This window comes from Protopterus annectens, chromosome 15.part0, assembly GCF_019279795.1.
Source record: "Protopterus annectens isolate FY-2018-M chromosome 15.part0, PAN1.0, whole genome shotgun sequence".
Taxonomy (NCBI): Eukaryota; Metazoa; Chordata; order Ceratodontiformes; family Protopteridae; genus Protopterus; species Protopterus annectens.
In genome coordinates, this window is record NC_056749.1 from 483,274,561 (window position 1) to 483,299,471 (window position 24,911).

Genomic DNA, 24,911 nt, shown 5'->3' on the forward strand with positions numbered 1-24,911 from the left:
ACAGAGCCCCCAGCTACAGCAACCTTGGGTGGCCCTCATGGAAGGATGTTCCAGAGAACAGCAGAACCAAATGCAGCCTTGATTCTGGATATGATATCCAACTTGTAATGAGCAATAAAAGTAAGAGCATTGGGACTAAGGGCAGCTGCACAAATGTCATCAATAGAAGCCCTGGTCCAAAAAGCAGCTGATGTAGCCATTGACCTAGTTGTATATGCTTTTGATTGTCTTGAAAAGGTTAACATTCTCAAGGAGTAAACATGAGAGATACAACCTGTTATCCATTTGGCTACTGTAGTTTTTAAAAATGGTTTTCCCAATTTGCTCTTAGCAAATGAAACAGACAATTTGTCAGTTTTCCTAATTTCTTTAGTCCTATGAAGATAGAAACAAAGTTGCAGATGTAGATTTAATAGGTGAAACATGTATTCTCCTTTATTGTCAAATTCAGGAAAGAAAATGGCAAACTGATGACTTGGTTGATGTTTGTTTCAGAGGCAACTTTGGGTAAAAAGGTAGGTAGGATTAATGTGTAAGGTAACTCTGTCTTTATGGAAACTTAAATAACGCGGTTTTGAACAGACTGCTTGGAGTTCAGAGACTCACCTCACAGAAGTTATAGCCACAAGAAAGACTGTTTTCCAAGAGAGAAATTTGAGATCTGCTTTCGCTGAGGGTTCAAATGGGGATTGCATTAAACTGTGCAATATGACAGTAAGATCTCAAGGTGGAATAGGATCGTTGACCAGGTGTCTAAGTAAAAAGATGCCTTTAAGGAATGCCTTACATAAGGTCGACGAAGCTAAAGGAAAAGGATTAGCTCTGATGTGGAAATTAGAGATGGCTGCTAGCTGAACTTTGATAGTGGAAAAACTCACCCCCACCTTGAAAAACAGAGACAAGAAAATCTAAAACAGCATTGATTGGAATGGTGAAAGGATCCTACTCTGTCTGTTGAGCCCAAAACGAAAACCTTTTCCATTTACTTTTAAAAGTCTTACTTGTAGAGAGCTTCTGAGATGAAATGAAAATTTGGTGAACTAGAGGGGAAAGCCTGGAATGTCTAGCCATCACTGGAATTAGAGAAACCATGCGGTCAACCTGAGGCCTGCAATGTCTGGATGAACCATTCCTGATGGATGTGAAAGGAGATCTGGACTGGGTCCTGTGTCCAAGGAGAATAAAGAAAGATGAGATCATAGGAAGGGGAAACATACTTGTTGAGGCCAAAAGGGGGCAATGAGGATTACCTTGTTCTTCATCCGGAGTGCTTTCTGAAGGAATTTGGGGATTAGAGGCAGGAGAGGATAAGCATAAAGAAGACCAGAGAGCCAAACATGGACTACATCATCTCTCAGTAACTGTCCATGAGGAGGGATTAGGGCAAAGAACCTGCTGCACTTGTTGTTGAGTAGGGAGACAAATACATCATAACAGGGCTGACCCCATTTGTGGAAGATCATGTTTGCAACTGATTGACTGAGACCACTCATGAGGTGTCAGGATAGCTCTGCTGAGCTTGCCTGCTAGAACACTGAATTTCCCCGGTATGTGCATCGCTACAAGAAAGCGGCTGGAGGAGATTGTCCACTGCCAAACTCTCATTGGTTCTTGGCAAAGGGGGTAAGATCTGGTTCCCCATTGCTTACTGATGTACCAGACTACTGACATACTGTCTGTTTGGTGGGCAACTGTCCCTAGAGGAAGAGAGTTCCAAGGATCGTTCTCATCTCTAAGACATTTATATGCAATTTGGTCTCTTTTGGGACCACATAGCTTGAACAGTCCATCGCAAGATACCACCCCCCACCCCCCCCAGTTGGGAGGTGTCCATGGTCAACGTGGAGTTTGAAGGAGGAAGTATAAAAGGACATCCTCAACAAATCTTGTCAGATTGAATCCACTATACCAGGAAGTCATTGCAAACTCGAGATAGTTTTACAGGATATTGCAAAGGCTGTCGTAGAATAGACCACTGTACTGCCAGAGTCCACTGAATGATTTGCATGTGAAGGCATGCAGTAGGTATCATGGTAATAGCTGCAGGCATCAAAGCTAGGGCTTTGGAAACCATTTTTGCTGAGGGAGAGGGATGAGGAACAACCTGTCTGACATGCAGTTTCAAGGAAAGAATTCTGTTTTGTGGTACGACAGGAAGACAGTTAAGTGTATCTAGTCAAGCCCCTATAAACTTCAGGACTTGAACTGGTTGAAGGTGAGACTTTGGAAGATTGACTGCGATCCCCATGGACTGAGATAACTGGAGTAAGTAATCCCTAGCTTTTACTAGGCGACACCTGGTTGGTGTGATGAGGAGCCAGTCGTTTACATAAGGAAACACTCTGAATACATGCAGTCTAAGATGAGCTGCTACCACTGCCATATATTTGGTAAACACCCTGGGGACTGTGGTGACACCGAAGGGAAGGGCTTTGAACTGATAATGACTGGCTCCCAGAAGGAAACGTAGAAATCGTCGAGAGTGCCTGTTCCTTTTGATGTGATAATACTTGGCCTGAAGATCTACAGAGCACATCTAGTCAACCTTCCTTAGCAGGGGAAGAATGAACTGAACAGTGACCATCTAGAACTTGGAGTTTTTTACAAACTGGTTCAGATAATGGAGATCCAGGATTAGTCTCAGGTCCCCTGTTTTTTTTGGTACTAAAAAGAACCTTGAGTAAAATCTGGCTCCTCTTTGGTCTGGTGGGACCTCTTGGATGGGTCTTTTGTCTAGCACCTTTTGAATCTCCAGAGCTGCTAACTCTCAAAGATTGGGTGGAACGTCAAGGAATCCTTTTCTTTTCATTGAGGGAATTTTCAAAAAGGGAATGAAATATCCTCTGGATATGATACTTTTCACCCACATATCTTTCAGGATGGCTGCCCAGGCTTTTGGGTGCAAAGACAAGTGCCCCCGACTATCTCCAGAGAAGAACAGCTGGGCAATCCTTCAGGAGCACTAAAAAGATCAGTCTAAGAAGGAATCTCAGAAGCCTTGGTTTTGCGGACCCCCTCTGTCACATCTACCATTGTTAATATTGCCCCCTCTGCCTCTGAGGGAGAAATCTCCACACGATTCTTGAAAAGGCCCTTGAGATTTCTGGAACCACACTTTCTTACCATTGTGTTGATTCCTAGAAAAAGGTCTCTTTAGGGTAGAAAAACAGACTGCCACAGCAGACAAGGACTTTCCATCTTGCTCACTCTGGGAAATTGTTTCTTTAACAGTAAGTCCAAACAGGGAAGATCCATCGAAGTGAGTACTGATGAATGACACTTTAAAGGTCTCTGCAAAGTCACACAAGCGCATCCAGGCATGTCTCCTAATGGCTATACCTGAACTCGTAGCCCGTGAGGAACCTTCCACTGTATGAGAGATTAACTTTGTGGACACATTTGACATAGACTGCAGGGTGGCCAATTGTGAAGAATAAGTTTTCTCTTCCCCCGGCGACATGGACCCAGAAGTAGAGTTAGAGAGTCCCTTAATTAAGTCTCTCTGTAACCTAGTGAAATGTGCCAAATAGTTTGGGGACCGTAAGACAAAGTTCACTGAGGTATAAACTTGCTTCCCATACCTGTCCAACACCCTAGATCTTTATGAGGGGGGTGGAGAAAGGAGCTCTGCTTGGCCGGCTCCTTTCTGGTGGCTGCCACAATAACCACGGCATCCATGGAGAATCCCTTATTCCAATACAGTCTGTGGGTGCTCCGAGAATCTTGTACGAACTCTTGGGGATCGGTTCTACAGTGTCCAGTTCCTTCCATGATCAGATGGCGATAAGATCTATAAGCTCATCCACCGGGGGGGGGGGGTAACCCCAGGTGTAGATGGGCCAGACCCACAGGCCTTTAGGAACACCGACTCCTCTTGGGAAGGCTATGCACCTTTTTGGCATAGGATTTCTAAAATGTCTCCAAAGAAGATGTCTCCTGGTGGAGATCTGGAGGACCCTTCCCCTTCATCAAAATCGGTGTCTTCTGTCAAAGATTTCTCAGGGGAATCTATGTGCCTCCATCTGCGCAACCTCTTTCGAGGGACCTCTTCAATGGGGTGTTCTGAAGAGGTGTCGGAGGAGGCAGGGAGGGACCTCTTCAGTGGGGTGTTCTGAAGAGGTGTTGGAAGAGGCAGGGAGTTCCCTAAACTGGAACTGCCTGGAAGCTCTTACAGATTGGCTGTCCTTGTGGGACAGACTGAAAAGACTCAGACACAGGATTCGAAGAGGGAAGAGGAATAGGATCAGAAGAAGTAACAGTTGAGACTTCTCTCAGGTGAGAGAATACCCTCTCCACCAAATCAAAGGCACAGTGATCTGGAGAAGCTGAGGCCAATCTGTCCTGAGCCAAGACTCTTGAGTCAGACGAACCAGGGACCTTCCTGACCCTCCACTCTGAGGAAGGAGTCAGAGCTGAGCTGTCCAACACCTAGGCCCCGAGTGGACGCAATGGCTCTGAAAATTTTGGAGTCAAAGTCATTCCCTCGGATCCAATGCCTACGCTATGGTTCTGATACACGTCATGCTCAAGGGGAGTCAGAGCCAAACAGATCAGGGAAGTAGTCAGAGTCAAAGATGAAAGCATCTTTGGATCTGGCGGATTGACTCTTGGAGATCTCAGATTCGAGGGCTCGGAAACAGAGGGTCGAAATGAAGAAGAAGTAATAACTGTATGTGACGGAGGCATAACACTCATGGATCCGATGGGAGACAGAGGCATTAAGACCCTCATCTGGATCTGTGTTCTGAGGAATTTTCTCATCTTCCTATCCACTTCTGCTTCAGAAAGACTTTGGTTGGACTTAATTGAAGAGGAAGTAGTGGGAGGTCAAGAAGATTTTCTTGGAGTTTCTTGTAGAAAACGAGATCTGAGCCTAGGGGATACCAGCTCTGGAGAGAAGTGGGGGCTTCTGAGCTGAAGAGACTTAGGTGCAGCAGTCTTCAGATCCGATGGTTTTGGATCTGAGTGCTAAGAAACTTAAGCAGTGGCTCCAATGTCAGAGCAGATTTGGGAGACAGTACAAGACAGAGTTTCCTATACTCTCTGGGCTCCAAAGACATAAGACTTTTGAGAAGGGGTCTGAGCCCCTGATGCAGAAACAGTAGAAGAAGGCACAGAAGCAGTAAAAGGCCTTTAAGCACCAACTTATTTTGACAATCACCAATGGCTCTGGCATTAAAGCCAACACAAACAGTTCAAGCAGTCTCAAGGTGGGAAGGACCTAAGCAGTATATGCACTCCCTGTGGGCATCAGTTAGGTATCTTGTGCACACAGGACGTCCACTTTTTAAATCCAGTAGGCTTGTCAGTCATAGCTGTGAACTCAGCCTAACTGACAAGTAATAAAGACAAAATTAAAGATAAAGTTATCAACAAGACTTTTTTTTGAAAACTTGTACTAAACAAAAAAGTTATACCAACAATGATAATACTAAGAATACCTTGTAAAGAAGATAAAGAAAAGAAAAAGGAAAGAAATGGAAAATACCAACAATGGTAAAAGTAGAATACCAAAGGATGGTAACAAAGATAAGCTAGTCTAGTGGGTAAATAGAGAATACTATAAAAGTTATAGACAAGGAAGAAAATTAAACTTTGAGGTTTTTACTCACTGTTCTCAATAACAACCAGATATAAAGTTCAAGAGAATGCAATCCCAATCGATCGTTAGAGTGGCAAACAAGATTTGAGGTAATGCAGTGGTTACAGGTGTTATGGGTAAAGAGAGGAGCTCGAGAGTCGGAGCCTAAAATCTAGAGAAAAGCAGTTGCATTGTATCTAAGGTAGATCCAAGACCCATTCATTGAGGAACAAATGAAAATGACAACATCAGATCAGTCTATTTCTGGCACAGTCCACTTGTGGAGCAGCTCTAAAACCAGTTCCCTTTTTTCTGCAACATCCATTCACTGAGATCTAGTGCTGTCCTGCATAAACTGTCTGCCACGCAAATCTGTTGTTGTTACAAAAAAGATTTGGTAACAACCACTAATAACATAATTTCTGGTGGAAAGGAAAAATCTTTTTTCCTCAAAAATGGGGCTACATGCTATGGGTGTCATCCTTACTTCCTTATTTAATTCCCAAATATGCACGGACAGTCTGTACAATAAGCAACAGTAGGTTCTTCTTTGCACTACATGACTTTGGCATTCACTGCACGGATAAAGGGGGTCTCTTCTACTGCCAAATGTCCCTGAATGCTCTTGATGGCTAAAATGACTGCCACGACTTCTATATTTTTATATGCTTCAACCTGAAGGCCTTGTCCAAAGTCTTTTGGATACTCAGGTCCTCTAAATGGGTCATGTGAAGTCTGTGGTCAATATCCGAGATCCAGGTTCTAGTTTGAAGGGTGCAACCTGACTCTAAGAGATGTCCTCAGTCCTCCAGCCAATATCCTTTCTTATGCAAGGGAGGAGAGGAATGCTGGTTTGTAAGGAGTGGAAGTGTCAGCATCATCTGTTTCTGAGACATCACTGAAATTTCCACAACTGCAACTTGGCAACAAGTACCATCAGTTTGCAGTGGATAACATAGCTCAGTATTTTGAGGAATTCCCTGACAATATGCTGGATAAACTGGCCACCAAGATGAAATACTTAGACAGGAACAGGATCTTCTGGGGGCAGGAATATTCTCAGTCTGAGTCTAGGAGTTCCCTCAGGAAGGTCACCTATCTTGCTGGGTGGGGGTTAGCTGTGATCAATAGATGTTCAGAGACAGCCTTATTCTTTGAAAGCATTTTATTGCAGTTTGTAGAGCCGGTAGAATCCCCAAGGAGCACAGGCCTGCATGAGATAGTTGTTCAGGTATGGGTATATGCAAGCATGCTTCATACTGTAAAAAGTAATTATTGGAGCCAGGCACTTTGCAAAAGTACAATGACATGAACTGGAAATGTGTTCCATCTGCCTCAAACTTTAAGACTTTCCTGGCCCTCTTTGCTATATGAACGTGTAAGAAAGCATCCCTCAGATTTAATGTGACTATCAAGGCCCTGGATAAAATCAGGGGGAGAATTCTATAAAGTTAACATTATGAATTTTGGAACCAATGGCTATTTGTTGAATCTTGAGATATCCAGTATAGGTCTCAAAGACTCTTAGTTTCTTTTTACTAAGACAGTCCTTAGTAAAAATGAATAAAATCTTGTTCCTCATTTTCTTTCTTGCACCTGCTTCATGGCACCCTTTGCCAGAATTTTGTCTACCTGTTGTAGTAGGTGTAACTGCTCTCTTGCTCCAGTTGGAACGCCTTGGATTTTTGGTATCTCTTGCAACTGTAATCTGTAGTCCCTTTTCAGGACATGCAAGATCCAATTGTCCTAGGTAATGGTTTTCCACTGGCTTGCAAAAAAAGACCAACCAGCCTCCTATTCTGACTGTCATGGGTGTAGAATACATAACGAAGGGCAGGATTTCTGGGGTGGGGGGTGCTGAGAAGAGTCCTAGCTGCCCCTTGTGTGTGTCTTTGCTCTTTTACAGTCAGTTTGCCATTTCTGTCCTTAGTTTCCCTTTCTGTGCTTTATTTTTGCTCTGACTGGGAGGAAAAGATCAACTGAAGTAGTGGACAGTACAAGGGGTCCCCGGCAGATTGCACTCCTCTCCCTCTTTTCCTACATCTTTCTGAATAACTTCTCTGCTAGCAGTCCAAAGAGGAGCTTCTTATTCAGAGGGGGGTCCAGAAGCACTGACTCCTCAAAGAGGCATGTCACTTCATCACTGACCCAATGGCAGTTGCCTTGCATGATACATCTACTGCATCAGGTCCACATTTTATGAAGTAAATGGCTATCTAGGAACTGAAGTTACACAAATCCAGCATCTTCTTTCTGTGGCCTTTGTCTGGTATTCTCACTGCCCTTTGCCTTAGCTTCAAATGGAGGAACTCCTGAAACTCAAGCATGTGGGTCTAGCAGTTAAAGGCCCTAATGGCTACAGTAGTCAAGATGTACGTCTTCTTCCAAAGCCAACTGGGGATCCTACTCTCCCTGCCATTTGGAACTGAATTCCTGACTACAGCCCCACATCACCCTTTGTTTGAATTCAGGGGCACTACTGCTGGATCTGCCACAGGATTTTGTACAGGTACTTACATGAGTCATGGGCTATATAGAAGCGGTCCGGCTTCTTAGTTGCAGAAGGCTGGAAATCAGAATGCAGAGATGCTGCACTGAAATCATCATAAATCATCATCCAGAAACTCTAACATTGGAGATATAGCCAGGGATCTAGGTTCTAGAAGTCCCAAAAACTGCCTATACTTAATCTGGGCCTAAGAAAACTCCCCAGACTCCTAGATGAAAGATTCCTTCATCCCATGAATGGTATTTCCTAAGGATAGATCCTCAGGTGGTGAGGCTAAGAAAGGGTATCATCAGAATCCAAAAAGGAGACAGGGGACAACAGGTCCACATAAGCCAGCTCCTCAGAGGAACCTGAGTCCACCTTTTTGCTCCTGGTGCAGGATCTATTTCAAAGACTGACTGCCTGGACTTCACAAATTCCATGATACTTTGAGCCAGCCTGAAAAGGTCCTAGGAAAAGATATAGGTAGGTTGTGACAGAGACCTAGACAGTTGTGGCTGAGTTAAAATGCCAGATAACTTCTTGGCCTTTGGTGTATTGGGTCTTGATATGGGTATGTGCTCAAGCTTGCAACCCTCAGTACATGGACAGGGAGCCATCAAATCAATTTAGTCATCTTCATCTTCTTCTCTAAGATCCTAAGGAAACCACACTCACTCCATTGGCAGCAGAGTTCAGGACCAGCCAACAACAAAGAAGATTAATCTCATAAGGCCATGCCAAAGACCAACAGCAGGGTAACCCCCAGATCGGATCGCATCAAAGTCCTCAGTTACAGTATGTGCCAGGTTCCAGGGCTACAAAAGTGCTTCCCCAATACCAATACCCTTCAGCTTCACGTGGTTATCAGATGCTGAGACAGTGCTCTCAGCCTTCCAAACAAATTTCTCCTTCAGGCAGTCCTCTTTTTTTCTTCTTGAAAAATACCAAAGAATGACTGGCATATGACAGGATTTGATCTGGCCAACCCCAAGATCTCTGACAGAAGTAGTTTTCAAGGGATATGGTTCAGTGATTAAATGTCTATGGATTAAATTAAACAATTCAGATTTAAATCAGAATGCAGAACAACAGACCAGATATATGCAGTAAGAGAGAATAGCTGAGAATAAACTACAGATAACATAAGAGTCCAACTGGGCATTCCTAGACTTAGAGAAACATATGACAAGGTCTCAAAAGAGCTGATTTGGGCATCCCTGCGATGGTTCAAAGTCCCAAAAACACTGGTATAAATTAGTGCAGGCTAAGTACAAGCATCCAGTTACACACAAAATACAAACAGTATTCGGACACAGACAGGGCTTCCCAGTGGGAGAGGGTGTGCATCAGGGTTCATCTCTGAGTCCACTATTGTTCATAATAGTGATACACTACATTAGTAAACAGATCGTTGGGAAGAGATCAATAATGATCTATGCAGACAATGTGACACCACAAGTGGACTCTGAACAGGAACTTCATGGAATGGTAATGGAATGGAATGCAAAAATTACGGCACACTTAATAAAACTGAGTACAGATAAGACTGTTGCAATGGCAGTAACTGGGGGAAATCAGAATAAGAAGAAAACTGAGATAGAAGGGAAACACTGGAACAGGTAAACAGATTCAGGTATCTGGGAGGGGTAGTGAGGATAAGGGAAGTCTGAATGAGGATGTCAAAGCTAGAATCGTGGGAGGGCTGCAGCCAACTGGTGCAGAATATTAAGGGTAATGTGTAATGCTGAAGAAGTGAAAAGTAATATGTACAAAACAGTGGTGAAACCAATACTACTGTTGTAGTGTCTGGAACAGGTGGTAGGATGCACAATATGGAACAGACAAAGAAATGAGAACATCAGAGCAGAAGCCCAAGTATTTCAATTGCAAAGAAGGTTGAAAAGTACAGATTATGGTGGTTCAGGCTCATGCGCAGGAAAGCAGAAGACAACCTAGTCATGAAGATTTTGGACAGACAGGAAGAAAGCAAGAGCATCCAATGGCATCCAACAAAAAGGTAGATGAAGAAAACCTGCAACAGTCAGGCAAGACTGTTGAAGAAGGTAGGTGAGTGCACCACTGACTTAACAGAGATGGTGACAGCTGAAGCAACACCTGGACCCCTTGTAGAAAAATGGAAAAAGGGTGTTGATGATAATGATGTCAAAACAGAGGTGAAAATGGAATAACTGGTAGAAAAGAACTGGCACAGCAAGCTAGGTATGCTCTACTACTGCACTGCATGATGCTGCAATGTGCGCCTGCAGAAGGCACAGACTTTCCCAAGTGCAGCAATAAACAATCAAACTGGAGGCAACAAAGCAGAATATCTGTGCATTAAGTCACCAAAACGACATGCAGTATTTGATCTGTAGTTCTGTTGTTGCTTTTCCTATTTTTCTTTTTATTTAACTGCAAAGCTGATAGCTGGATCTGTTTATTTACTCTCAAAAGAAAAAGAGTCAGGGTCCTGAACTATTGCTTCTTAGGGTGAAAAGGCCACTATGTCTACATGTGCTTAGGCTAGAGTAAGGAATCATAGGTGTCAAATGGTAAGGGGAAGATTACCCATGGGTTTATCCCTGGTATTCAGGAATCTACTTAGAGATACAAGGTAGTTGAGACAGCTGTACTTTTTCTGCACTGGATGAAGGACCTCTTACAAAGAAGGGCCATTTCAGTAAAGGCCACAGAGCAAAATCTAATGATAAAAAGAAAAATAAGACTTCTTGAGTTCATCTTCAGAGTCAAATGATGAGGGGACAGCCCTGCAAGTCCATGCTTGACGCCTTCCTTTTAAATTCAGCTGGAATGTAGGAGGATAACAACATTTAATCCTCCTAGAAGGATCTTTTTTAGAAGGGATGCCAGTAATCCTTTGAAGAACTGAGGCCAGCAAAATCAGCCTCTATACTTTTAACGTTTTAATACCTGTCCTGACATTTCCCTGACAAGAACAATGGGAACTATACAGGTGAAATAGATAGCTGCTTAACCAAACAGTATGTGGACCAGTGTCAAAAGTCAGAATGTTGTTACAAGAGGCAACTTCAGTGAGGAAGCCAACAAAGTCAGCTATGCTAGAAATGAAACAAATGCTAAAGGTAGTACTCAGGACCCAATGGTAGTCTTCAATGTTGGTATGAATCAGTGAAGTAGATATACATATACACTAACTTACTATCAAGTAAATTTTGGAAGGGAGGAAAAACTGAGACTACCACTGTGGTACTAGATGTGGGGGTGATGAGCAATGGTAGATGGAACAGATGAGGTACTCTGGTAGACAAGTAGAACAAAACAGGAGAGTGCTAAGTGAAAAAAACAGGTTTGGTAGATATTTTAATTGAGTCCAGAACAGAAGTTGCTGTTAAAGAAAGATACTTAGTAAGGAATATAAAATGCTGCATGATAACTATAGAATCAATCAGAAGAGGTTAGAAAAGATGGGAAAAAAGAACGGAAAACAATATACAAAAGTGCAACATGAGAACAGCTGTGCAACTAGTGGCAGGAGCCACTGCCACTTCCCCAGGGATGGGCACAGTATTCTGACACAGCAAAGAAACCTTCCCTGGTCCAACAAGCTGGTCATACTGATGGTACCAACTAGAAAATCCTTTCCATTTGCTAATATATGATTTTTCTGGTAGCAGGCTTTCTTGCCTCTATTAGTGACTGCTGCATACCCTCTGTAGACAGGTGCCTACAAGGAATTAAGACTATATCATCCAGGCAGTCAAGTGAAAACTTTTGTCTGAGTGTATCAAACACCCCTATTTTTGTGTGAATAGATTCTGTCTGTGAGAAAGCTTGTGGTAATTACCCTAGCTATTACTAAAAGAAGGGAGAACCACTGTTGCCTAGGCCAGAAGAGAGTCAACCACAATGTTCTTGGGTAATTCCTTCTGAATTTTCAGAAATACCCTGACTATTAGTGGAAAAGCATGCAAGAACATACCTCTCCAAAGAAAAGAAAAAACATCTGTCTTCCAGGCCTTCCTGGAACAGAGTCTTGCCAGTTGATTGTTCAAAGAGGAGACAAAAAGACCTAATTGAGAAACTCCCTACAGATTGATCAAATGATGAAAGACCATCAGGATCTAGTTTTCATTTATGAGGGTCTGCCCTGCTCCTACTCAGCTTGTTTGCCACACAGTTTTGCTCTGATAGAATGTAGGACACCTGTAGAGAGAAACTGTGCTGTGAAGTTATATCCCAAGGTAATATGGCTAGTCTGCAAAGGGGTACTGCCTGGTTCCCCCTTGCTTGTTGATGTACCAAATGATTATGATATTGTCTAAACTTTGAAGAGGTCTTGGGGGCCAAAGATGGTTCAAAGAGTTGAATGCCTTGATCAGGGCAAGCACCTCCGAGATATTTATGTGCTTACATTTGTCCTTGATGTCCCACACCCCCTGTACTTTTAGCACTCCTTAAAATGCTTCCCAAACAAAGTCAAAGATGTCTGTGGTGACTGACTGCTTTAGAGGAGGGAGGGAGAAGGGGAGACCTGAATTTAACAATATCTGTTGTCAACACCAAAAGATTTCTCTTCTGACAAATCCCAGCACTGGGATTTGAAAAGATAAAGGGTGTTGATGTTGTGATAAAAGAGATTTCAGATACCACTGTATCTTTCTCGTGTAGTTCTGCCAGGGGTATCATGAGAAGCATAGACACCTTCAGACCGAAAATCCTGATGTATTCCCTTGCAGTGACCAAAGTCTGAGTGGAAACTTTAGATCTAAATAAGGACCTATTTTTTCATGTGGAAGAAAAGCTGTTTGAAATGTGGGTATAGCTGACATCCCGGGAACACAATCCTGTGTGATGGAGTCAAGAAAGACTTTTGAACTTTCTCTTGGAATTCCAGCTTGTGTAAGAGATGTCACACCCATGACAGAGACTCCTGGCACTTTGAAAAATACTCTGCAAAGATAAGAAAGTTGTCTAAATATAGAATACTGTGGATACTCTGTAGCCTGCAATGAGCTATAACTAGAGCTAGACATTTTTTAACACTCTTGATGCAGTGGATAGTCCAAACGTTAAAGAAAAGAACTGATAATGGGATCCAAACAAACAAAACCTTAAGAAATGTGTGAAGCCTGGATGGAACAGGGATGTGATGAGAAGTATTTTAAATCTAGTGTTACCAAGAAACTTGAAAGAGGAAGAAGAGGTAACAGGTTGTGAAGTGGCATTATTTTGTATTAGGGCACTATCACAAACATGTTTATGAAAGAAAGATCTAGAACTAGTCTCCAAGCATTTTCTTTTAGCACTAGGAAAATTCGTGAATAAAAACCCTTCCCCATTTGGGAAAGAATAACTGGTTCTATTAGTCCTTGGGGCAGCATGTAATAAAGAAAAGGTGGAAACAAAAAGAGTATGATCTGGAGGATGAGTAATGACCCTGTAGAAAGGAGAAATTTCCTCCCAACTGCCATCTGTAACCTTGATGAATTGTAGGTTTGAGTCTTCTTTTTGGAAATCCCTTGCTATCCCTTCTTAAATTTCTGCTTATCTGAATTCTGTTGAGACAGTTTATTCTGCTTTCTACCAAAAATGGAAGAGGAGAAAGAAAATCCCTTAGACAATTTGGAAAAAGAGAGCTGAAAAATCTTAACATTCACTGGAATACCTTGTCCCTTTCATCAGACTTTTTGAACACTTCTGCAGCACAGGAGCCGAACACTAAATCCTAACCCAAGGGAGAATTTAAAAATCTAATTTTTAACATCATGTAGAAGATTATGAGACTGCAGCCATGCAAGCCTCCTTAAAACAGTACCACTGGCCAAAGTTCTGATCAACAGAGGTGCACACATTGCAAACAATGAGCTGTGACCTGTCCAAAAGAAGAAACTAAGTTATTTAAAAAAAAGATTTTTCCTCACAAGAAGAAACTGCAGATAAAACTTTCCTCATACTTTCTATTTTTTCAGGACAAACTTTTAAGATACAAACCTGATAATTCAAAATTCTGAAAACCAAAGTTGCAGTAGACACTTCTATACCTATCAATTTTCCAAACCTTCTCAGAAAGAGTAGGAATGAAGTTAACTAAGTGCTTAGCAGCAGCAGGATAAACTAAGGCTATAGTTGCTGGGACAGGTTTGGGAATAGTGTATAAAAATTTAAAAGACTGAGGACTTTTATACATCTTATTTGTCTTTTTAGGGGCAGCTGGTTGACTAACAGGGAAATTGCAGGCAGAAACACACAAATCCTCTAAAGCTGACAGAACAGTCTGTAGGCTCTGGAAAATTCTTCTCTAACAATTCACAGTAGTTTCTGAGGGAATTAGAAACCTCAGTGTTCTCCTACTGAAAACACTGACACATTCTAGCAATAGTCTCAAGGAAAAAGAAAACCCCACAAGGAGAATCAGAAATTGAACTCTCTTCTGAGTCAGAATTAGAAATCTGAGGAAAAAAAAACTGAATCTGTTCCCGCATCTTCCTGTTCAGATTCAGAATCTCAAATCTGTTCAGGAAAAGAGGAATTCCTTTTTTTTTTTCTTTTTTTTTTTTTTTACCAAAAACTGTGTTTCAAGAAGGATCAATAGCCTGTGTTAAACCCTGAGCCAGAACCCAGTAAACAACTCCTGTCTAAAAAAATTTGAGGAGGACTAGATACATGCTTGGTTTTCTGTTTCTTTTTGATAGGAAAAATGGGGCCAACTGTGTTACTAATGGCAGCAGCTGCATCCCCAAGGATGGGCACAGCATTCTGACACAACAGGAAAACCTTCCCTGTTCCCTCTCCCAGAACCAACAAGAGTGGCTCACCCTGGCCACTGGGTGGACTCCAACAGCTGCAGTGGACATGGCTAACCCACAGTCCATAATGGCTGTAGGCGCTACACCAGAGAGATCCAGGGTAAAAGATGAGTGGTCTGAGGTACAACAAATGGCAACAGCAGGGTTACCCACCTGCAGCTGCGTAGTGGCAAAGGCTGTTTGCTTGACTTTTTTCTTGTTGGTGTTTGGAGTGGGAGGAAAAAAGGAATGTAGTAGCCTCTGGATATTATGCTTAGCACCCAAGGATTTTGCGTCAAGTGCGTCCAGGCTTTTGAGTGCAACGCGAGTCGACCCTCGACTCCCTCCAGAGATGGAAAGTCAGGCAGCGCTTCAGGAGCACTGAAAGGGCTTGTCGGAGAATATGTCTCTGAAACCCTGGCTTTTTCAGACGCCCTCTGCCTCTAGGGCAACACCTACCAATAAATCCTCCCCCTCTGCCTCTAGAGGAAAAGGCCCTTGAGATGTATAGAACCCCATTTTCTTGCCTCCACACTGGTTCCAGGAAAAGGACCTATGAGGCGAAGAAATTTTGATTCCTACAGCAGAAAGGGTCTTCTTCCCATTTTCACTGTGGGTGAGTGTATCTCTACCAGACGGCCCAAACAGTGATGAGACATCAAAGGATACATTAACAAGGGATGCCTTAAAGGGTTCCACAAAATCACATAGCCTCATCTAGGCATGCCTCCTTAGGGATAGTCCTGAACTGGCAGCTTGTGAGGTACCTTCGTCTGTACGAGACATCAGCTTCATTGAAGAATTAGCAATGGACGACACAGTGGCAAGCTTGGGAGAAATTTCTTAAGCTCCTCCTCAGGCATGGACTCAGAGAGACAAACTGAAAGCTCCTTGATCAGATCTCGCTAAAGCCAGGTAAAATGAGCTAGGTAGTTCAACTACTACAGCGCAAAGATGGCTGAGGTTAATCGCACTTTCTGAATCTGTCCAGTGCTCTAGACTCCTTGTTAGGTGGATGGACACTGGCACTTTCCTCTACCAGTTCTTTCTTAGTGGCTGCCGCCACCACGATGGCATCAACTATGGGGCCCTTATTCCAATGTTTTCTATAGGCTGGCAGAATCAGGAACCTACTGGAGAGCTTAGGAGTGGGCTCAATGGTATCTAGTCCCTTCCAATTATGGCAGAAAACCAAATCAACGAGGTCGTTCACCCGGGGGTCACCCAGGAAATAGATGGGCCCACTCCAAAAGCCTCCAAGAACATTGACTCTTCAAAAGGAGGCTGGACAGACCACCCACCTTTCTGCTTCATGATTTCCAGAATGTCTCCAAAGGGGTATCAGGTGAGAATTGGGGGGGTTCCTTCTCCCTCATCAAAGTCATTCTTCTTCTTCTTCTTTCGGCTGCTCCTGTTAGGGGTCGCCACAGCAGATCAACTGTTTCCATTTCTTCCTGTCCTCTGAATCTTGCTCTGTCAGACCAACCACCTGCATGTCCTCTCTCACCACATCCATAAACCTTATCTTAGGCCTTCCTCTTTTCCTGTTACCTGGCAGCTTCACCCTCATCAAAGTCATTATCTTCGGTTAATGACTCCATCGTGGAGTCAGTGTGCTTCCTTTTGCATGTCTTCTTCTGGGGGACTTCCTCGGCGGGATACTCCAGGAAGTATCGGAAGAAGGGGATCCCTCCTGGGCAGGGTGATTGTGGAGACTGCTCAGGACAGGCTGACTCAGGACAGAATTAATGCGCTCAAGGCCCCATCCAAAGGGGGTGCGACTGTAGGTTACGAGACATGAGATGACGGCAGTCCACCTCAGGAGAAAACCCTCTCCACTACTTGGTAAGCTGATGGACCCGGAGAGGCCCTTGATGCCTCCACCAAAGCTGAAGCAACAAAGGGCAGGCAGCTAGGACGCACAACAGATCCATGACCTCCAGAGGGAATTGGACCCAAATTGTCGAGGGCTGTGGCTCCCAGGGGAAGGGACTGCTCCGACAAGGACGGAGCTGACCCCACTCCCCCGGACCCAGCATCGACACCTTGCCTCAAAGATCTGCTCAGCTCCATGGGGATAGGAACAGGGCTGATCAGGGCCACCATCGGCATCGAGGAAGGAGGCTTCTCTGGCACCGAATTCAACACTATCAGGAGTCCCGAAACCTGTAACTTCGAAGCGGGGGGGGGGGGGTCAGATCGGATAAGGAGTCCTGGATGTCATGGCCCAGGAAGCTCACAGAGCCGATGGGGGATGAAGCCGACACTACCCCCATTTGAATCTGGGCTTTGAGGAATCTCATCATCCTGTCCATGTCTGCCTTGGACCAGCTTCTAGAGGACAAGGGAGGTTGGGAGTGTTTGGACATGGGTGAAGGGGACTTTGCTGAATGGCCTGGAGACTTGTTCCGTGTTCTTGGATCCAGAGCTCTACGATCTGAAGAGGAAGGAGGTGACAGCATTACTACTTCCCTTGGATCCGAGGAGGCTTGTGGATCTGACAGGGTAGACATTTCCTTTGGATCTAAGAAAGTCAGATCCGAAATTTTCTTAGATTTAGACTTTGGTTCCAGTGGGTCTCTTGGGGAAACAGGGAGAGAACTCTTTTTTAGCTTCTTTTTAGAAGATGAACTTGATGAAGTCACAGAGGTGTTCTAAGCTTCAGGACCCAAAGACGGAAGAAAACCCCTTAAGATTAACTTACTGCGCCTATCCGTGAGTGCACGCAGGTTAAAAATACACAGATTTCACAAGTGACAAGATTATCCACACCTAAACAATAGATGTACTCCTTGTGGGCATCTTGAGTGGGGATCTTGTGCCCACAAGAAGTGTAAAGTTTGAACCTCAGGGAGAGTTTGTCAGACATGACTCACACAGGGAACTGGCCTACAGCCTGCCAAAAATAATGAACACTCTAACAAACAAGAAAGCACTGAAGGCAAGAAACACTACCCAGCAATAACTAATTTTTTTTTTTTAATTATCTAACCGAAAAAGCACTGATGAAAAAAGGAGTCAGTAGAGATACCTACACACCACTTGACCGCAACACACACACACACACACACACACACACACACACACACACACACACACACACACACACACAAAATTAATTTTACTAAAAAGAGGAAGGATGTCACTGTAGAGCACAATGGCAGAGAAAAAAGAAAAACTAGCAAAGGGAAAGACAAAAAGGTCATAAAAAGGAAGCAATTTGTACTTAATCCTATCGCTCAAGAGCATCGACATCCGCATTTGGAGGCTGAAGCAGCAAATGAGATCTGAGGTACTTGGGTGGATGTAGAGCATTATGGGTATGAAGGAGGTGCTCGAGAGTTGGACCCAAGTCTGAAGAATGTGTCCGAGCCGAATCCAAAGATCAGGTGCGAGACCATATTGTGAGGAGGAATGAAGAGGACAACATCAGATTACTGCTGTTTTTGGTGGGTCGTGATGCAAACAAAGCATTCAACAGAGTAAGCTGGGATTTTATGAATAGGGCAATGGAAGCGTTTGCATTCCCTGATACAATAATAAGGTTAATTAGAAGGATATATATGAAGGCTCAAGAGGAAGAATTAATGTGGCAGGGTTCCTCTCTGATAGATTGTGTCTGAACAGAGGAACCAGCCAGGGATGTTCTCTTTCCCCTTTGTTACTTTCTTTACATCTAGTGCCATCGGCAATGAAAATAAGGGACTCAGAAATTCAAGGATATTACTGGCATAGTAATCAAGAAAGTTTGTCTTTATTTGCAGGTGATATTATTTTGTACCTGATAAAACCAGAAAAGGACATCTCAGTGTTGTGGAACATTTTGAGATAGTTTCAAGTCATTCCAGGATATACAATGAATGACAATAAAACAAAGGGTATACCTGTAAATTATGTACCGATACATTAATTGGCTCGGTAGTATTCATATTTATGGGAGCACAATAAAATGAAACATTTAGGAGTATGGATTAAAAAAGCTTGTTACTGCAGCTAAGGATATGTAGGAAGAGACTAAACAAAAGATAATACAAAAACCGAGGTACTAGAAGCTCTTGTTTATGAACATGGACAGCAAGATACAAGCAGTGAAAATATTTTTAGTCCTTTTAGTTTTATATATAGGTTAGGCATATTTTTATCAACCAGATGAGAAGTTGAGGATAATAATTAATAAAGAATTCAAGGAATTTATCTATGAGGAGAAGAGGACAAGAGTCAAGTGGGTAAATCAATCCTTCCAATAGGGAAAGGTAGGGTAGGATAACCTGATTTGAATGGATATTTTAGAGCTACACAGTTTTGCTTCACATACATAATACAAGCAGAAAACTATAATTCAAAGTGGAAAGGGATAATGATGAACTGGGAGGAAATTCAAGAAATAAGGAGACAGTGGGGTTATGGATGTAGATCCTTAAGGAGACTTGCAGCTGCCATACAGAATATTATATTCATAAGGAAGCAGAAAATATTCTGACCTAAGCCAATACAAGAATGGAGAAAGGAGATTTTGACAATAGGGATGACTGCAATTAGGGGTACAGAGAATAGGCAAGAGGGAGCTGGAATTTACTGCAGAAAACTAGTAAAAGAACCAAGGTATTGGGAGCAAATAATTAGAGAGGGAAAGATAATAGAATGGGAAGGGGCTAGGAAGACATTTGGAGTGCAGGCTAGAGACTGCCTTCCCTATCAGTGACTGATATCAGAGTGTAGGTAAAGACAAAAGAGATAGGAGAATCCCAAGTGCAAGCCTGGTCTGGTACATTTTTTAGTAGTATCTAGAAGAGAAGCTGCTGTTAAAAAAAATGATCATTACTAGGCACATAAAATATTACACTGCAGCTATAAAAATCAATCAGAGGAGGGAAGAAAACATAGGAAGGGGAACTGGATAAGCAATTTACAAGGGAGCAATGGTAATACGTATGTGTGACTCCCAAGCATGCAACAAAGTCTAGAAGATTTATCATTTTTGCCTGTAAGTGTTTGCATAGCTATTTTTATAACCCAAGCAGACTCCAAAGAATATTTCCTCAGGTAGCTGGCAAATGCTGGAGGTATGATGGGGAAGAAAGAGGTAATTAGTAATATATGTTTTGGGAGTGTAAAGAGTTGACAAAATTTTAAAATTCCCTACAGAGTACTCTGTCAGAAATATCGGGTGAGCAAATAGGTGTCACTAAACAGATGACTTTTGAGCTGGAACACAGGATCTGAACTGCCTAGACACAATAAGGCCTTGTTAAATTTAATTCTGGTGGCTACCAAAAAAAAGGTAATTACTAAAAAATGGAAATGAAAGTCTAAACCAATTGTATTTGAAGTACTAAATGCTGTAACAGTGATAAAAAGAACTGGATGCGAGTTCCTTAAAAAAGGGCAAGAATAGACTACACAGTAATAAATGGAAACTGTGGGAGTTAATGCTCTAAAGGATGAGAAGGTAGGAACTGAGTAGTTTTCCTGTTTGGCACCTACAGTTCTGAAGTAAAGGCAAATACCAAAGGGTTCTGGCTGGCTGAGTTAGCAAATGATGCATACTAGAAGCAGTCACCGAATCCCCAAATTATGTTGCCATCCTGCAGAAATGTTTGTCACAAATAAATAACTGCTGCCAAAATCATAGACTGAAACTAAATGCCAAAAAATGAATTACTGTATCTTTTGGTAAGTCGTCTATCCTAGGGAACTACCACATTAAAAAATAAGCCCCTTAGAGTTGACCCAGTTGCTTGAAATTCGAGAACTTGTGTAGACAGCAACATAACTTTTGACCAACATGTGTCTATTGTTGCAAAAAACTCCTATATTGAACAGTTTATAAACAAAGGGATTGTGTCTAGACCTACAGATGTCACCGCCCCCCTTTACTCAGTCCTCATTAGGTCAATCACTGACTATAAAGCCTTCTTTGGCATGTATCTGTGCAGAAACATGCATCAACTGGAAAGTCCTGAGAGATACCTTATTAAAAGAATACAAGGCCTTAACAACATGTTTTACAAGGGCTGTCTCAAAGCCCTATCACTATACTTGGTATCCTACAGACTTCTAAGAGGTGACCTGTGTTGAGCATAAAAAGGCACCCTGACACCCAACTCTGTTGGATTTACTGCACATCAGCAAGTCAAATAGCATCAGAAATACTCAGTCTAAGATATAAATCTCTTCAGCAACATCATCAGAATGGTTTGGAGGGACAGGTATATCTCACAGAGGATACCGCTGCTCTGGAAAAGACTCCCCATCCACATAAAACAAAGTTCATCCCTGTCCATATTCAAGTGCAACTTGGCTCTATGGTTGTGAAACAGAATATTTATCACAGGACTGGCACCTGTACTATTAATGGACAGAGGGAGTTCCTAAATGCTTTATCCTATACATGTGTCTCCTCAAACTATCTATGTTATGATCTTAGTTATTCTCATTAGGGGTAATATGTAATTATAGACCACAGGATGGGTAAGGCCAACCTCTATCCAAACAGGATAGGTTAATATGAACATAAAAAGGGAAACTGGCTAGGCTTAAAATGGCCATCAAGGGCAGTTATCCTAGTACTGACCTATGAACCTATAACTTATGTAATGCTGGACAGATGACAGTTTTACAAAAGAACATATGTGATATATAATGTATGCAACTGGAAACATGTTAATATGGTTTGCTTTCTTTTATAAAAATCTATATTTGCCTATGATAATTCAATAAAGGGGTTACAAAGATATTATTTTACAGATGCTAGGAATACAGGTTCCATTGTTTAATATTTATAAGGGAATACCAGCAATATCCGTTTCTTCTCCTTTATGGTGGCCTGCTCAAGGATATCTTCTGGATTCATTTGATTCACTGAACCACACCCTGCCAAGAACCACAGTGTTGAAACCCCAAGATAATCTTCCAATTCTACAGAGTACTCCCCTCCATTCTGATGAAAAGGTTCCGAGGGATGGCCCATAAAACGTGGGCATGTGATAATATTTGATTATTCTGTGCATGTTTCCAAATCCACACTTGAAACATGAACAATGTCTCAGCATCTGCTACATGGTGGTCAATGCCAAAATCTCGATTCTTGTTTTTTCCCCACTAAAGGATGGAAGCTGCAAACATAGTTGATCCTTCCCACTCCAGCGAGCCCTCTGACAGTCCAAATCTGTCACTGATCCTAAGTAATGAGTCTTATAAATGTTAACTCTGCCTCTGAGACAGTACATATTAGTAATAACTATACAATACGTGCTACAATTCATCAAATAAAATCAGCTAAAATTTGGGATAGCCTACCATCAGAAACAACATCTATTACCAATTTATCTCACTTCAAAATAACTCTTAAGTCTCACTTAACCAATACATGGCTACACTCCTGTACAAATCCTGGATAAGAAAAGAATTCCAATGCAATGTCCTATTTACTCTAAACACTCTTTCTCTAGGTAATACTAGTTCCTCACATAAATCAGATCACATCTCACCTTTCAACATGCTTCTACCCATTCTTATTACAATCTACAGCATGTATTGAAGGACTATGGTAAAACTGTTCTCCTTAAGTTGCAATTATGTTTCAATATCTGTAATATACTGTATCTCCTCCTACTACAGGCTGTCAGTTATTGTAGTATATCTTTGAAAATTGATCACCCACCGACTGTTATTAATACCTGGTCTACATTCTATAAGTCACCCATTTTCCTGATAGATTTCGTAACTTTTTTTTGTTAAAGAATAATTCTCTCTCTTTTCCTGTACTAGACTATGCAACAATGTCATTAATAAGAATATTTACACAAATGTATTTTTATTCAATGTTATATGTTTAACACTAATGTCAAGTCATGTATATGTAAACTTTGTCTTTGTAATTATAATCACTATTACATGTTAAATGTGGAGCTTTTCTCCCTGGCTTCCGCTGAAAAATGATTTTTATCCAGTCGGACCTTCCCGGTAATCAAATGTAAAATAAATAAAATAAATAGGGGCAAGTCCCCCTGCACCTCCCACACTCCCTGCTAAATAAATGTACCAACTCTGAGATTGCATTGCAGTGAGGAAAACGGCAAATTTCCCATTCCGCACTGTACAGCGATCTCCATTCAAAATTGTTGAGGTTTCAAAACTTCGATCTTATAGTCTCAACCATTTGCAGTTTGAAATTTTGAAACTTCAAGCTTGTGAAGGGAATACACACACACATATCTATATCTATATATATATATATATATATATATATATATATATATATATATATATAGATATACAGATATATACATAAACATACACACACACACACACACACACACATATATATATGTGTGTGTGTATATATATATATATATATATATATATATATATATATATATATATATATGTGTGTGTGTGTGTGTGTATGTATATATATATATATATATATATATATATATATATATATATATACACACACACACTATAAACTCAGTGCCATTAGTCAAAGGAAGGAATATACTGTATTTTTTCATTTGTAAATAAGTTTCAGTCTAGTGGACCTTAAATGATGCATATTACCCTTCCCTTCTTTGTTTGGAAATTATTCCAGGAAAAATTCTGATGGATGTAAAGAAAATCAGTAGAAAATAATATTCAGATTACTACATTATGCATTATAAAACACTCCCAACATATTCTGCCCTATTACTGTGATAGAATTATGAGTTCTTTGTTCAAATAATTTTCCTCTTTAGAAACCACACTAATACACATTCTGCTAGACTTACGTAAAATCACTAGCAACTAATATTCAAATGACTATTTTGCATACTGAGACACTTCATTGCCATTTTCCCAATTATCATGCAAGACCTAAGAGCTTTTTAAAAATAATATATCACAGCAAAATTACAAAGAAGAAGCTGCAAAAATCAGCAAAACTACTTATGAATGTTCATGCCTTGCAAATCTGTTGAAATATTACTGCTAAGTGCAAAAGATCTTTGATCACACTAATTACTAACCATTGCTTGCAAATCCACTTGTGGGTTCCAGTCTGAATCATATATTATAACCACATCAGCAGTTGCCAGGTTAATCCCCAAACCTCCTGCTCTGGTACTCAGCATGAAGATGAATTTGGAACTGTTGGGGGCATTGTATGTTTCTATTGCTTTCTGAAAATATAAGAAATTTGAAACATAAGCATAACAGCAGCACAGCTTTATTAAATATGAATACACAAAATACCATTAACATTTCAAATTATTTTTGAAATTATTTATAAACATAGTCTAAGAATAAAACAGAATCTGGCTGAATATTTTATACCACAGGAAAATATAATCAACAAAGAAAACCTAGATAATTGCAATCTAGAAATAAGGAAAAATGTTAATCATTTAACCATTTGTTGACATCCTCAACAGAACCATGTGTATGTAATGACAATAATGATTTTGGGACTGTGTACATGTGTGAGTGTGCAGAATCCCCGACTTTCTGCAAAACTGTGCTAGCATATGTGACTTGTCTCTTTCTCTCTCTCTCTCTATCACACAAACAGACATACGCACACACTAGTGAACCTAGACTACTGGCAGTCTTGGTCTCCTATCATTTGTAATGCTTACATACTTTGGCCACATGGATGCAGAGGCTGGTAGTGTGCCCACATGCATTAGTTTGAACTGCTCAATTATCAACTTCAACCTCTTTTCAGTATGCTGCATATACCAATAAAGAGCCCAGAAATAAATTTATTCAGAGCATGGCACACACCATAAATGCTACTGTATACATTATTAAGGGGTGACATTTCTGCACATCTGTTCGGAGGAGAAAACAATGAATGTTTTCCGTTCATTGTTTTCTCCTCCAAACAATTACTTTTTTCAAGTGTTTAACTCAATAACATTATGAACATCTTAGTTCACTGAGCAAATTACATATAGAGAAATACAAAAACACAGATGTAATAAAAGAAGTACAGCAGGGACAGCAAAGAAACCAAATGTATCCAAAGCAGTGTGAGATTTAAGATACATTATTTATATAACTTACATACTTTCAGTGCACTATTTTCTAA

The 24,911-nt window shown here is 41.4% G+C and overlaps 1 protein-coding gene across 1 annotated transcript in view; it reads right to left on the minus strand.

Moving 5' to 3' along the window:
- Window positions 1-24,911, minus strand: part of LOC122789775 (probable global transcription activator SNF2L1) — a 2,109,210-nt gene that overhangs the window by 880,991 nt on the left and 1,203,308 nt on the right. The window contains exon 14 of the mRNA XM_044057215.1: window positions 23,848-24,000. Coding sequence (XP_043913150.1) covers window positions 23,848-24,000 — 153 coding nt within the window. The remainder of the gene's footprint in view (window positions 1-23,847; window positions 24,001-24,911) is intronic.